The sequence below is a fragment of the Merops nubicus genome, unplaced genomic scaffold (assembly GCF_000691845.1).
Source record: "Merops nubicus isolate BGI_N331 unplaced genomic scaffold, ASM69184v1 scaffold22036, whole genome shotgun sequence".
NCBI classification, from domain to species: Eukaryota; Metazoa; Chordata; class Aves; order Coraciiformes; family Meropidae; genus Merops; species Merops nubicus.
In genome coordinates this window covers 7,428-23,834 of record NW_008613346.1, presented here as the reverse complement: position 1 = coordinate 23,834, position 16,407 = coordinate 7,428, and the positions used below count along the sequence as shown (strand labels likewise).

General features: G+C 42.0%; 1 protein-coding gene across 1 annotated transcript in view; it reads left to right on the top strand.

Annotated features, from left to right (window-relative positions):
* Positions 1-882: 882 nt before the first annotated feature.
* Positions 883-16,407, top strand: part of SUSD2 (sushi domain containing 2) — a gene marked incomplete at both ends in the record, with an annotated part of 16,458 nt that continues 933 nt past the window's right edge. Inside the window, 7 exons of the mRNA XM_008941889.1 lie at positions 883-968; positions 2,224-2,492; positions 5,867-6,010; positions 7,524-7,679; positions 8,855-9,103; positions 10,334-10,606; positions 11,062-11,244. Coding sequence (XP_008940137.1) covers positions 883-968; positions 2,224-2,492; positions 5,867-6,010; positions 7,524-7,679; positions 8,855-9,103; positions 10,334-10,606; positions 11,062-11,244 — 1,360 coding nt within the window. The remainder of the gene's footprint in view (positions 969-2,223; positions 2,493-5,866; positions 6,011-7,523; positions 7,680-8,854; positions 9,104-10,333; positions 10,607-11,061; positions 11,245-16,407) is intronic.

Below are 16,407 nucleotides of genomic sequence, written 5' to 3'. Positions count from 1 at the left end.
AACAACAGGAGGAACAATCAAATCAATATATTCACTCATACTAGATGATGTAACAAAAGAAGGAGTAAGCAAAGCTAGGAATCCAGTAATGGCGGAAGGAATAAACCAAGTCAGCAGTCCAATCCGAATCATACAGAAGTCTGCGCTGAAAGGGTTATCAAGGGCTGGAACAGGCTTCCCAGGGAAGTGGCTGAATCACCATCCCTGGAGGTATTTAAAAGCTGTTAAGATGAGGTGGTCAGGGATATGGTGTAGAAGTGACCTGGTAGAGTTCATTGCTGGTTGGACTTAATGGTCTTAAAGATCTTTTCCAACCACGGTGATTTAGTGAATTACTATTTAGTCTATGCTGATCTGAGGGCCAGAAAGGGTAATTTCCTCTCCCATTTATGATACCAAGTGGTGGCAGCATGTTTATACACATTTTTTTAAAACAAAGTTTTTGTTTACTATTCTTTCCCGGTTATGAAGTTACAAATATGATGTGTATTTTAAATTATATAGTTAGAAGCATGTAAAGGAAAAAAAAATCTACTGCACTGCCTCTGTCCAAGAACATAGGACAAAAGTTAAGATTAGTCCAGTGTAATCTGTCTGTTATGCACTTATAGTTAAATTGCCCGTGTAGCTGCATCTGCTTTTCAAGTTCTGTTGTAATAGACTGCAAAATACTCAGGTTAGGCAAATGTTGCTTCAATCACTGCAGTCTTAAATTCACTGGTTTTCCTATCATTCTGGGCTACTAAACACAGGCCAACCAGTTCATTTAGACTTTACACTTTACACATACATTGTCAGAGACAAAGGATGGGGAGAGGACACAACAGTAGAAAGGACAGTGGGGAAGGAACTCCATTGAGCACAAGCATTGATCTTTTTCAGACAGATTATGGCTGTGACATTGAAAAGGGGAGTGTGTGCACTTATCACCCTGGTGCTGTGCATTGTGTAAGAGCCATTCAAGCCAGGTAAAGAAATTTTTTTAATTAACTGCTTTTTTTTTAACTTGTTCGATGACAGAGATAGCAGTGTCACAGAAGTCACAGCGGTCTCTGGACTCTCAACTCTAAGGTTCATAGCAACCGTTGTTCCCCTCTTATTCATTTATTGGTCCTTGTTGCTGAGATGCTGTTCTGCCAAAGACCAGGCCAAACAAAAATGATACAGCCAGCAGGAAGATGAACCAATACACAGACTGTATTCTAAACAAGAAGGACATTCCATGAATGATCACTGGGGGTACAAACAGATCAATCAGCTGGTACCTAATGACACCACCCCCAATGATCCCACAAAAGACTTGACTCTGCCCACAACAGGTGGTACAAACAGTGAACCAAGGGTTCCCACAGTTGCCATGGGAAACAGCCAGACCAGCAAGTTAAACATATAAGAAAAAGGTGCCCACATGGCGACTCTCACCTGATCCGCCCGCGCTCGCAAAGGTCTAAACAGACCAGGGCCCAGCTCCAGGAGAGTCAGGAGGTCTGCCCTGAACCAGGCAGCTCTGGGGAGTGCACTCCACAGACAGACACTCCTGACTCCCTGCAAGTGGTCCCAGCTTTTATCCCCAAGCAGACACCTGACCTTTGTCAACTCAATGCAGGACCCCTGGGGCTCATTTCCCTTCTGGCTCTCCCTGCAGGGCCGGCCGCACCCTGGGGGGAAGCTCTAAGGCAAACTCACCCCTCTGGATGAAGGGCTGTGGGAATCACCCATATGTCAACCTTAATTTGGGGGCTCGGGGTTCAGACTCCAACATTTCAGATGCATTTAAGGCCTTAGTTTTAATAAACAATTAATTGCACTGTGCTGAACCTTAGGATACCTAAACAAGTACTGATTTCTAAAAGGGATTTGATTATGCTTACTTAAGCCTGTCCTGTATTGGTCTAGTCAAGTTCAGCAAGTTACTCTTTGCACTCTTTCTATCAGAACAATTTTAAACAGTGCTATGTCCATGTAGTTATAAAACCTTCAAAACCTCCTTACTGCCTTTATTAAAAACCCCTCCCTTCCCCATTCCTGATCTGGCCTAATTTATACGTACAGAGGAGGGGCAGGAGTAGAAGTCTGACTGGGAGGTAACGTCCCTGGGTCATATAAAATCTGGCAATGAAAACATTTAGCCATATCTATTAAAAATCAGTAGATAACATCTAAATACAAATGGACTTCATAGAGCTGAACCATGACTTTCTTCTCACTGCTTTACTCAACCAGTCCCCAGTATGCAGCAGGACAGCAGTGTTGCTACGATGCCACAGGGACTCAGATCCTCACGCATGACTCCACAGGAGGCAGCACACCTGATCGAGGCCATGACTGGGGTTCACCACCTTTCATGAAGCCTCCCCGAATACCTGGTTTTTCCCATTGGCTTTATGATGTCATCAGCTTCTATTACTGCTGCCTGTGGTCTGATAATTGTCACTTCTATATGAAAAGGCGACCCTCCAGTGACTGCAAGACGTATCGCCCACCTCGAGCTGGTAAGGGCTTCAGAATTCCATTATGGAGTGTAGCTTTTTGGTATCATGTTGTCTTTTAGAATATTTGTATATGTATGTATGTCAGTTGACAATATTGAGAGTACAATGTCCTGTGTAAAATTTCCATGGAAGATTTTTTTATCTATCAGTGGCAAAATCTGTAGGTGGTTTGAAACTGTCCTGCAAGATTTTCGGCTGTTGAGTATCTCATTAACCACTGGAGCCTAAATAGCCAAAGTTTATTAGTCAGTGTCCATGACTTCCTATCATCAGTGGGTAATTTCTCAGAAAGAATATATAGTTAGAGATGGTTAATGACAGCTTGGCAGTAGCTAGAAAAGCTGTCATGCTGAAAAATACTACTCATATCAAATATGGAAGTTTTACCATTTACAAGTGTGTCTGTTGTTCCTGTCCCTTGCTTTTAAGTATTCCTCAAGCCTTGCCACATCTCTATTGCTGCCACATATCTTGCCACCTTCTATGATACTGGAATGCTGAGGTGGGAAGCAAAATTGTGCATTCTTTCCTTCCTGTAGAGAAGGAAAATGCAAAGAGGCAGCAGTTTGCTTTAGGTAAAAAGGACAAAACTGCAGAGGGCCTGAAGGAGGTAGCTTAGGATGTGATGTGATGTGATTGATGTGATGTGATGTGATGTGATGTGATGTGATGTGATGTGATGTGATGTGATATAAGCTGAGACTCTCTCCCCAATCAAATTTTCCTGCCTAGAAGCAACAAAAAAATTAGGGGCAAGTGTGGTAATAAGGTTGGAAGGGCAAGGTCCTTGCCAGCCCATGGCCCAGTCCCAAGAGAGTTGAGCAGCATAGACACAGTCATGGCAGCAGCAGTCAGGCAAGAAATCAGATCTTCAGATGAGTTTGTGGTGATGATGCAGGTCCAAAGGAAAGCTGAGAAGTCAGTCTGTCCATCAGTATCAAAGGTGTGGTCTAGTGATGGTAACCAGGGTGAGACAGAGCACAGCAGTTGTTGAGCCAGTCCGTAGTGACTCGGCATGTCTGAGGACAAACCAGAGAGTGCGCCACAGGTCTGTGTGCCGATCAGCAGGGTTCATGGTGTCAGGGGTTAGAGCTGGGCCAGCCACTAAACAGGTGACAGATGCTCTCTGTTAACCTCTCTCCCTCCCAGAAAGCAAAGCAAAAGGGAGTAAGGGAGAGAGGCTTATGGACTGGAAAACTGAAACTGCTTTAATGCAAATAATAACAACAAAATGAAATATATACAAATATATACAAAACCAATAAGGAACTCAGCCCCTCTGATGGCAATTACATCACCATCACCACTGATGCTGTGGGCAGGTACTGGGGAAGTCCCAGACTGGACTCACCTGCAGATGGAAACTGGATTCAGGATCTGGGAACTGGATTCAGGAACACACATATCAGGATTGAAGGCAGAACAGACAGAGTCCTCCTCAGACATTGGCCCTTGAAGAAGAGAGACTGACCCCTGTTACCCCTCAGCTTTATACCGAATATGATGTATATGGAATGGAATCCCTTGTTGGTCAGTTTAGGGTCAGCTGTCCTGTCCTGGACACTCCTCCCCACAGATGTGGTCTTTTACTTTCTGCGCCCACAACATGATACAGAAGATTTAGTAGTGACCTTTACTTGCACAGGAGCAAGTATAAGCAGGAACCTTTCTGCACACCAGTCCTAGCTGGCAACTGTAAACTGCTCCTAGAAGCAGACATTGTCTGCAAAAATATGCCATTAACTTCAGAAAGTGCAGTTGCTTACAAGAGACTGAGCTGAAAATTAAAATCACTGAACAGAATTAGTTCTGTTCTAGCTTAAACCAGGACACATGGCCAGGCACAGGCATGGCTATGTTGGAGATGGAGACAAGTACACCCATGACATAGCTCAGATAGGGACTGAAGGCACAGGCCTGAGTTTAGATAGACCCCATGAGCAGAGGCAGAGAGCCCAGTGAGACTGGTCAGTGCGGTTAAGGCCCATGAGTGTGCTCAGGGCCCTGAGAGTTCCACTGTGGGAAAGGCAGGCTACAACATGCCTCTCTCAAGCAAAGCTGTGTTGATGAGGGATGAGAAGCACATGGTCTTGCAAAAAGTTTCCCAAACATACTTATGCTATTACATCCATCTCTCAAATATGATAAAAATCCATCATGCAGCTCTCACTAAGCACTACAGACACTCATCTTTGTCCTAGAAAGTATAGGCCAAACTGCCTCTGCTACCACACACTAGAACAAGTGTTCATTGACCTTGTGCAAGCCTAAGCATCTGAAAAAACTGATGCTCAGATATCACAGGACCCTCTGCAAAGATCTTCATGCTAAAAGCTTCTCAGAGCATGCCAAATGTGCATGTTTAGATATGGTGCAAAATCAGCTGACAGAAAATTCACCTACCTTGCTACTTACAGAACTCTCCTAGAATATGGGATGCTGGGCCTAAACACCTCCTCTGCCTGATGCAGAGAAACCTCTTGAGCCTATCACTCAGGGGCATGCCTTCTTTACTGTGATTTTCTGTTACATTTGTTTGCTATGTGCATTTTGATCAGAAAATCCTAAGTGAACACACCAAGTGCGGGGACAAAAAATAAAATAAATTTGCCTTCTCTCCGTTAGTCTAATGAACCTGATTTATGGAATGAACACTTCCTCTAGGGCAAGAGTGAGAGAATCAACGATCCCAAACTACTTAACAATCAAGCAGATAAGGACCTGCTGTCACATGGATGTCCTTATGTGTTGAGAGTCATGCCTCAGATAAGATGATACAACTTCAGCTTTTTTTGCTAAAGGGGAGAGGGGCCTTCTGACCTCTTACTGATCTAAACGGCAAAGCCAAGGATATCTGCTGAACTCCAGGGAGGCTCTGGGGCTGAGGATAATTGCCATCTCTCTCTGCTCAGACCAGATGAGACTTCAAAGTTCCACTGTATTTCTCTGACTGTCACTTCCAGCTACATTTGGAAGTGCTCTAGTGAGCTGCTTCTGAATAGCCCTGTATTTGTGTCTAAAACTTCTCATAATTACATGCAAATCAGGCTTCTAGCCTGAGAGTAAGGATTTTGGTAGGGCATCTGGGTAAGCATGACATAAAAGTCCATAAAAGTGCAGCCCTGAATGTTGGCCAGTGAAGATGAGAGTAACTAGAAAGACATTTCTCACTGTTGCCACAGTTGTGTTCAAGGCTGATATGATTGTTCCTCATTTCTCATTCACCATGGATCACCCTTGCATTTTTTCCTTTGTTTAAATGCCTTTCTTTGGATAACCACAATGAGATTTTTTTTTTCCCTCCTGAGCCTAAGAAGAGGAGTAATAGGCTGGTTTTTGCTTGTTCTTATTTCTCTTTTTGCTTTTAAAAACAGCATCTCTTTTTGGGGATCCTCACTTCCTCACATTTGATGGTCTGAACTTCACCTTCAAAGGCCAAGGAGAATACACATTAGTAGAGTCTGATCTCACATCCCTCAGAGTGCAAGGGAGGACACAGCAGGCACATTTTCCCAATGGTAAGTTGGTAAGGGAAGAAGCAGTGATGACAGATCAGCTTGATTTGCACTTTACAGCATTCCTCCTATCTTCTCTAGTCTTCTCCCTTTGTAGCCATTTGTGAAAGGTCACATTCTGAACCTAATCAAAAGGCAGACAAAATGTTCAGGAAAAAATAACCAACTTCCCAATCAAAGATTATTTGCTAGTTCTATTTGGTACAAATGATGGAAGTGTAAGGTTTCTTGTTGTGTTTAAGAGCTCAAGAAAACAAATCTCTTTTCTCTCCATGCCCATTCCCATCTATAAGGAAACAAAAGGTCAGCTCTGGCAATCAGTAAACAGATGTAGCTCCCAGCTGACGCATTTTCATAGTATTGTAACTGAAAAGTAATAGAAAGCAGGTAAGTGTATGCCCTTTATTTTCTTCCTGTGTTAGGTGTATATGCACATGTGTGTTGACTAAGCAAAAAAGTTCCAGAAGGAGCTGAGAAAACATTATGGATGGGGAAAAATTTCTTTCTGAGCACCTCAAGCTAGCAGGAATGTACAGAATGTCTAGTGATAAGTTGGTTAAAGGGGACTTTTTTTTATTCAAAGAGCCTGATTGTCCTGATCTTTTGACCTTTTTGTACCATGAAACCTAGGGCAGAAGAAGCTTTGATGAGAAGCTTCATCATTTGAAAGGACAGATTGCAAATCAGCCTGTAATAAGGAGATTGTCATATACCTGCAGTTTAAAATGAGGAGAAAATAGAGTATGAAATGGTAGAATGGGATCATGGTTCTCATGACAACCTGAGAAGTCTTATGTCAGATACTTTTGTTGATGTTCCTGTACCTAGTGCTATTTTACAGTGTGTAAAATACAAGAATTGCCTCAGGAAAGAATATTCCAGATGGCCTTAGGGATGCACTTAATGGACTTAGTACTTCTGGTAATAATATTAGAATATTATAAAGATGTACTAAAAATTCTCTATGTGTTTCAGCACCCATATAGACATGAATGTTTATACTGAAGATCACATTGGATAGGACAGAGATTGTCAAGAAAATATTTTGCCCATGATAGATTTTATTGTGTTTGTGGTAGATGTAGCATGAATCACTGAGCAGTTCTTTCTGAAGATGAGTTTCTTAAATTTTTGTTCACTGTTTCTTTTTTTTCTGTCATGCCCTCCCTGAAATTATCTTCAATTTTCCAAGGCCTTACTCAGAGACTGAATTTTAGAAAAGGAGATCAGCTGCTCTTCTTACATAGCTCAGCCCCTGCCATTGGGTTGAAGAATTTAGATTTTTCAGACTTTTTTAGCACTGAACATTCTGCTTTCAATGAACTATACTGGTAGGAGACTTATACTGTGGGTTTTTATGTGGTTTATATACTTAGCAATTCCCTCAAATCTAAATAATCATATTTAATTATTTTAATGAAATATCTGGGGGTTTGTTTGCCTGTTGCATTATAACCTTCCATATTTACTTTATATCATGTTAGACATTTTGGGAATGTGTTTTTTTATTTGGAAGGAACTGGGGCTCAGGTGACAGGTTTGTCTGCAGTAGCCATGCAGGAGAACGACTCTGATGTGATTGAAGTACGCTACTCAGAGAATTTTAATCTGGAAGTTCTGTTGAACCAGAAGGTTGTAGACTTCACTGAACAAAGCTGGATGGACCTGAAAGGTTAGTAACAAAGTTACAAAGTTAGTATGTGTTCCAGTGATGCCCATGTATGCATTTTGACCCTCTTTTCCTTTTTGTCCTTTTATGAAACAGGCTGCAGGTCACTCCAAAAATTATGTAATGAGTGAAAGAGAGACAATGTCCCAGGTCATTAGAATTTATTTTATTATTACATGACCGTCTTCACTTCTGTTGCTGCTGAGGCAGAATCAGTGGTGGTGCACAGATGGCATGGGCCTTGGTGAAAAATAAAATCGAGACCATTCAATTTGCCTACCTGGCCCTGTGTTTATACTATCCTATGTCATGGATTCCTCTGGCCTCTGAGACTGATGACAGCTACAATATAGGCAGGAATACAGCCACCAGAATTACGGGCTACACATCTTCCAAATAGCTATGGATCAAGCGTGCTACAGAGAGGAACACCATAGCTGTCGGTGTTCCCCTGGAGAGGTGTAGCAGGGAGCGATGTTTCAGGTGTGTGCATCAGAACCTGCAACCTTCCTGCTTCTCATGAAGATTACTGGCAGTTAACCTAGCCATAACTGTAAGCATATATGCTGTGTCAAGGAAGATGGAGTGTGACAGCTTCTACTCTCCCAGCATGTCCAAATAACATAAATGACAGCTTTTACTGACACCTGGTGCCTCCCTGAACTTTCTGGGATGTGAGAGGGTTATGAAGGAATTAGCATGCAGCCCTGTCAATGACAGTGAAGTGTTTTAAAGGGTGGCTTCAATGCTCATGCTCCAAGGTTTTCCTTTTTTCATGAAGAAAAAAAAAAAAAGGGACAATGATGGGGTTTGGAGAAGAAGCCCTATTAGGCAGATCTTGACAAGACAATAAAGAAGCAGAGGAAACCTGTGAGCAGGGCTTCCAGCTCACAGCCACTCTGATGTATTCCTCCCATATCTTAAATTTTCTGCTCTGGGACACTGGCAGAAGATGCACAGTGCAGCTTATATCAACTGTGGGCCTTTTTTTGCTACTACTTTGAAGTAGTCATCTTGCTGCAGTTGTAGATATGAACATGTGGCCTCCTTTTAAATGCTTCTAAGAATGTAGCCCAAAGTGGAAGGGAGGAAAAGCTTTATGAAAAAAAATGGTTAAAACTGTTAACACAACAATCTGTTCACTGTGGATGATGAGCTCTTATGTCCTCTTGTTATAGGTCTCTTTCTCCATTCTGCAGCTGATCAGAACATCACAGTGATGTTCTCTTCTGGATCTGGAGTGGAAATAAGGGGAAATGGGGCATTTCTGACCCTGACAGTTCTGCTCCCAGAGAAGTTTATAAATCACACACAGGGTCTCTTTGGGGTAATGAATGGCAATATAGAGGATGAGTATACCTTCAAGAATAAAACCACCATGTCAGTTCATGCAAGTCCCCAGCAGCTGTTTGAGTTTGGAGCTAACTGTAAGTAATTTCTTTGGTCTATTATTACTGCCCTAGATCCTGTGTGACCTGCCCTAGACTAGCTGGTTCTGCTCTGGCAGGGGGGTTAGACTCGATGATCTCTGGAGGTCCCTTCCAACCCTTAACATTCTGTGATTCTGTGTTTTTCTTCACAAATTCAAAAAGGCAGGGCCTTTTAAAAAAAAAAAAAAAAATTAAGGGTCATTGTTCTGCCAATGACCAGGCCCAACAGAAATGATACAGCCAGCAGGAAGATGAACCAATACACAGACTGTATTGTAGACAAAAAGAACGTTCCATGAATGATGGCTGAGGGTACAAACAGATCAATCAGCTGGTACATAATTGACACCACCCCCAATGATCCCACAAAAGACTTGACTCTGCCCACAACAGGTGGTACAAACAGAGACCCGAGGTTGCCCACAGTTGCCATGGGAAACAGCCAGACCAGCAAGTTAAATATATAAAAGAAAGGTGCCCACATGGCGACTCTCACCTGATCCGCCCGCACTCGCAAAGGTCTTGAGCAGACTGGGGCCCAGCTCCAGGAGAGTCAGGAGGGCTGCCCTGAACCAGGCAGCTCTGGGGAGTGCACTCCACAGACAGACACTCCTGACTCCCTGCCAGTGGTCCCAGCTTTTATCCCCAAGCAGACACCTGACCTTTGTCAACTCAATGCAGGCCCCCTGGGGCTCATTTCCCTTCGGGCTCTCCCTGCAGGGCCGGCCGCACCCTGGGGGGCAGCTCTAAGGCAAACTCACCCCTCTGGATGAAGGGCTGTGGGAATCACCCATCTGTCACCCTTAATTTGGGGGCTCGGGGTTCAGACCCCAGCATGTCAGTCATGCAGGATCAGGATCTGTGTTGCTTGTAATCTTTGTTTTGGCTAGCTCTGTCTGAGGTTCTTCTTTAACTCTATTTTGCTAGCAGGCATCTAGAACCATCTTTATGTAAAAGCACAGCTACACAATTATTGGGATCTAATTTACATAACTGATCAAACACCTGGTCAGAAACCAAACACAAACTTTAGTGCTAAGGTAAGATAATGCCTATGAAAGGGAAATAATCTTGAGCTGGAAGTAAGCTGCAGGGCTTTGTAGATCTCTTCCAGTTCTAGCCACATTTATGTAACTAAGCACTTCAATTAGCAGCAGCAGGTGGTATAAGTCTGTAGGCAATGTTACATATGAATCTCCCTCTGTCTTTCTTTCTCCATCTCCCAAGGGGCTGTTGAAAATGGAACTTCTCTCTTCACTTATGACACAGAGTTCTTACTGAACAATTTCTTTTATGGGGAAAAGCACAACGCTTCCTTTCTGCCCGTGTTCTTTCCTTATGAAGACCCTGCTGATCCTCTGGTGAAAGAGATGGTCTTGCTCTGTGACTCTGACCCATTCTGCAGATTCGATGTCCTGACAACCCGAAGTCTTCAAGTGGGAAATTCCACAAGACTATCTCATCAGAATCACAAGCTGTTGGTAGAAAATCTAGAGCCAGGTGATAGAACATTCCGCAAAGCATCCATCACTACAGTTCTTTCTACAGGGCATCTGAATAGTTAACACAGTTTGACAAGTCTTTGCTTAACTGCAGGTTCACAAACCTGTAAACACTTCTTCTTGAGAGGAAAACTCAGTAGCAGGAAAACTCTGCACTGGTAGGATAATTAGACAAATGTAAAATAAATTAAATTTATTTCCCTTTTTTCCACTACTACACCACTGTGTAGAACCCTTATCTTCATTTTCTGTGCCTTCACCTCTCTTCCCATGACTTACAAATTAAAAAAAAAAAAAAAAGAGAAAAGCAAACCCAGAAAATATTATCTTTCAGTTAGCCTAAAAGCCTTTGTCTTTTCCTGAGTTGCCACTAAAATGCCATTTGAATCATTGTGATGGAGATTTGCTAATCCAAATCCAAAATACTTTAACCAGATATGTCTCTTTTACTAGTGGTCTCTTGTGGCTGGCTGAATCATCCAGCCAATGGAAGAAAGAATGGAACTAACTACCTGCTGGGCTCAACCATCAGTTTCATCTGCAATCAGGGCTATGAACTGACTGGATCAAAGGAAATAATTTGCCAAGTGACGGGGGCCTGGTCTGGAGACACACCCAGCTGCATCCTGAGAACAGGTCTGATTCCCTTTAGATGTTACAAGTTTTCATTAAAAAATCAGTATCATGAATGAGACAATCTCAGTATATAATGATGACCATCAATAAAAGCAACTTCTCTTACTTGGGAAGATATTGGACATGAGACCCCTGGGTTTCTAGAAAGACTAATATTCAAATCTAAGTAACAGGTGGTTTATGGTGGTTTTTTTGTTTGGTTGTTTTGTAGGCTGTATGTTTGCCTTTCTCTAGGTTTGGCTGAAAGGAATTCATAGGCATGCTTCTTGAGTGGATGGCCTAAAAAAATTTCAAACTCAGTCTCAGAAAAACAAAAAAGAGTAGTATTTTGCTAAAAATGATTCTGTAATACAAAAATACAAAGGCTACAAAAAGAATCCTGATTTACAGCATTATTTTAATGTAATTTTCTTATGTTATATTCTTTTAACAGCTTTATATAATTTATGCATACATGCGTACACATAGGGAACCAGAGATTATAGAAAACCTTCAATATCCACATAGTTTGAGCTATTTTTCAAGTATAAATGATGGCGCATCCTCTAACCCTCTGTTGTCAACCTTCATTCTGTCATCAGTAATACAGTTTTTACTTTCTTTGCAACTAACTGCAGCAAATGTATATCCAATCTGAGGCATCTGAGGGTGGGTTATGAAGTCACACATTATAAAATGAGTGCCTTAAGAGAAACTTTACAGGAAAGGACCTGAGGGCGCTGCAGACACCTGGCTGAACACAAGTCAGTAGTGAACACAAGTCTTGTGGCAAGGAAGGTTCATGGTGTCCCAAGCTGCATTAGGCAAAGTATTGTCAGAAGATCAAGGGACGTGATCCTTCCCCTCTGCTAAGCACTGGTGACGCCACACCTGCAGTACTGCGTCCAATGCTGAATTCCTCAGCACAAAAAAGATGTGGACTTGTGGGAGAAGGTACAGCAAAGTGCCATAAAGATTATTAGGGGACTCTTTCTCCTGTGAGGAAAAGCTGAGAGAGCTGGGAGCTGTTCAGCCTGGAGAAGTCTTGGGGAGTTAGGGGGTGAAGTGGTAGGATCTTACTGATGTGTACAAACACCTGAAGGGAGGATGCAAAGAGGATGGAGCCAGGCTCTTTTCACAGGTGCCCAGCAACAGGCCCAGAGGCAATGTGCACAAACTGAAACACAGGAGGTTCCATCTGAACATCAGGAAACACTTTTCTACCGTGAGTGTGATCGAGCACTGGCACAGGTTGTCCAGAGAGGCTGGAGAATCTCCCTCCCTGGAGAAATTCAAAAGCCAAGAGGACGTGGTCTTGGATAACTGTCTCTGGGTGGCCCTGTTTGAACAGGGGAGGTGGACAAGATGGACTCCAGAGGTCCGTTCCTATCTCAACCATTCTGTGATTCCAGAGCAGACACAGTCCACACCTGTTGAAGCCTTCCACTCTTTTGTTCTAAGGGTTTATGCAATCTCAAAACATTATTCTATAGTTGTAAAATTATTGTGAATGATGTAATAGTATTTAGTATAAGTGACATAGATGTATTACCCCTCTTCTGTCACTACTATTAGGCTATCAATTACCCTGGGATTGCTGGATTTAGTAGCAGTTAGGCTGTGTCTACAGTTTACATGAAACTGCCCAAAATTTTCTAACAGTTTCAGCTTGTTTCATTCATATGCCATGTACACCACAAATGTCCTCAAGATGGCAATGTTTCAAAACACCAGGGTGATGCAAGACCACATGGCGCATTGAAGCACTTTGAAAGCTGAGTTAATTGTTTGTAAAAGTACTCATCAAATTATTCATATCAAGAAATTCGCCATGCTGAGCAACTTTCAAAGGAACGTGGAAAGCGCACGATGCAGCAGGACTGAATTCTTGGCCAGCTGACACATTTGATGAGCCTCTGCAGGCCTGCACCAATGCTTGCTCTTTTCCAATGTAGTTCTGCATGTATTTGTGAGATGAGCTGCAGCAGTAAGTTTGGGCAGGAGACTGTGGACTTTAGCACAAAAAACAACAATTGAACATGTTTACATACGAAACAGGGAATGTTGCTTGATTTTAAATAGGTGAGTAAATGTTTATGGATGTTTTCTTGGACCAGTCATTGTTAGGAATCAATACGCAACTGATTACATTCACAGGGGCCAATCTCAGTAGTGATGCTATTTTGGAGGAAGTGAAACCAGACATATTCCACAATATTTCTGTTGAATATGATAGACCAGAGAATATGGAGTACTTTAGTTAGCTGTTGAAAATAGGAGATATTCAGAAGTTCAGCAGATAATTTATCACACTTCATAGTTCACAGTAATAAAAGATCATCTGTCAAAATTCTAAGAAGAATGAAGTCTTTACAAAGTAAGGCCAGATCTTAAAAAGTCAGTGGCAAAACATTTTGCCAAGCTGAAAGCTAAGAACATTTTTCCACTGCTGCCATCAACCACATACATACTGGATAGGAGCCAGTCAGTCTCAATAAGCAAACCGGATGCTGACATTTACACTAGAGAAAGGAGGGCAAAAAGCCAGCCCTGAGAGATTGGAGGGAAGGAGTTGGAAGATATGTGGAGATTAACTGCATTCAGAATGATGGAGACATGCCACAGCTTTATGGATAAGCAAACAAAACCTGCAGTATTTTCCAGCATGTTTTCCTGAAAGAAGAAAACAACAAGGTGTGAAAGAATTTTACTGATCTGATTGTAACAAAGATTTGCCTTACTACTTTATACTTGGGTTAAGAGTTCATTTGTAAGGTGAGCCAAAACTGATAATTTACATCAGCCTCAGGAAGATGGAATGTGACAACAGCAGGGTACTGATGATACTGACAACTGATCACGACAATAGTAAATGCAAATTGTATACACAGTTCTTAATTCATGGTTTTTACTGCTGTGCCCTAATAATGGCATTCCTATCTAGCCTACTTCCTTTTACATAAGATATGCTGCTGCATATCAGTCTCTGTCTGAGGTTATTTTACTGACAGATCCAGGTGTCTCTAGAGAAGACAGGCAAAGCAGTCCAAAGTTCATCTCACTTATGTCTAAACCTCTTGTAGTTTTATAGCATGAACAGCTAGTAGTTGCTTTCCCCCTAAAAACATTTCCATCTTTTGGTCTAAGATACAGTTGAGATGCCAGTTTTCCTTGCATTGATTCTAAATTCAGCATGAGTACAGAAAAGGTCTTCATATTGTCAAAATCTGTGGTTACTGAAGCCAGTTTTCTTCACTGTTTTCCTCTTTACACAGCAGTATGCTGCTGTTTCACCAACATCCACTTTATCAAGCCCTGTTACAGAAGGTCTTCCTGATGCCAACAAAATGCTGACAAAATTAATGGACAACACTTCCAAATTTCTGGGTGCCTGAATGGGTGACCACTGACATAGCCACTGTGATCAGTGGTCACGTTTTTACTTCCAGCGTAAACTATTAAAGCACGCTTTTTCAAATTATTTCTTTCGTGATGGTCAAGAAGACAGGGCCCAACCTTCTTTTATTCTCAGCTTCCAGGGGGGCTTCTTTACAGTTCTGTGCCCATTTCATTTGCTGCAGTTTTGTGGCACAGCAAATGAAAGCTCTGTATTGCTAATCACCAAATTTTTTAGTTGCTATAGGCTTCTGATTTTCAAAAGCTAGAGCAGTGAAAGGCATGAGGACCATGAAAACTGGATAGGAAGAGAGATGGAAAGGAAAATTGCACACTAGATATTTTACAAAATCCATTTCTGTATTTGAAATTTCAAATACCAATTATGTTGTTGGATCTGCATATTCTTGCTTTTGAGTTTTGCTTCCTTGAACTAAAGTTTCCATGGAAATCCTCTGCTAATAATTATTATGCTATGCTTCTAATTACAGTCCCTCCGCCAGTATTGCCAGTACCACAGCAACCTCTCTTCACAGAATATCACATAGAGGAAGGAAAAGAAACCACACAGCAAAAGCAAAATAGAGAATCTAATAAAATTAGAAGTAAAATGCAGCTAAACAATTTTAAATCTTAGCCACATATAGAAATACACTCTGTTTGTGACAGGCAATAATTTGGTTTTGTTAAGTGCAATCTGGTTTTGTCTGTCTTTTATTTTTCTGGGGTTTGCTTGTTTGTTTGTTCTGGTCTGTTTTCCTGCTCTTCTCACTTTTAGGGTGCATTTTCTGGGCTCAGGCTCTGTGTAAATACAGTTGTCTTTGGAAGGTTGTCAGAAATCTCATTAGTTTTCTGCACTCTTTTTTCAGATGAGGATGCCAAAAAAACATTAGGTCTTCTTATCATGGAATTGTTGTCTATCATTTGCTGACTGCAAAACATATTAAAATCAAGAAATATAACCTGGGATTATAAATTAAATGCAAAGATTTCACAACAGATGCAAATCACCACTGGACCAAACTACCAAGGCCAATGGTGGGTTCTCATCACTTGGCAGAGACAGGGTACCTGCCTGTAAGGGGTGTGTAAGCCAAACACAAGTTTTTTAGCTTTGTAAAGAAGTTACTGGACAAAGGACCAATGCCTGTCAAACAGTTTATGTATTCCACTTCTTTCCTTAAACTTCACTATAAATTGGATTAGAAATCGAACTATCTGTTCTAGAATCATGGAGATGGCTGTTACAACACTCTGCCATCACTGTGTGCTACGCTGTAGTCTGGGCAGTGCTTCCTGCAGGCATGACAAAGCCATGGAAGGAAGGGCTGGCAAAAACACAGGCCAGAGGCATTGAAGCTTGGATGCACCACTGCTCACCTGTCCCTAAACAGGCTCCATGCTCCCTAGTACACACGTTCAGCACTATCACTAGATAGCAATGCAATCATTGAATTGGGCAAAGCATTGAATGAATCTGCTTTGACCTTAGGACACTACAGGGTTTCAGGGCTGAGGAACTACTCTTCTTTTTGACCCTCTGATGCCGAAACTGAGACAAAGATTGCTTACACTAGGACTTGCAGTTTTTCAGCAGTGGTACTCCAGCAGGTATTTTCCTTAAAGGATACAAAATTCAGGAAGCCTTGTTTCTCCCAGACAGTTCACTCCAGATGCTGTATCTCCTAAACTTTCACCAGTCCTCTTATGTGTCATGAAAAATGTACCAGTATGATATCCTTAAGCTTATGTTGCTCTCCACAGCCGTACAGCAATCCTGCTAGCCCC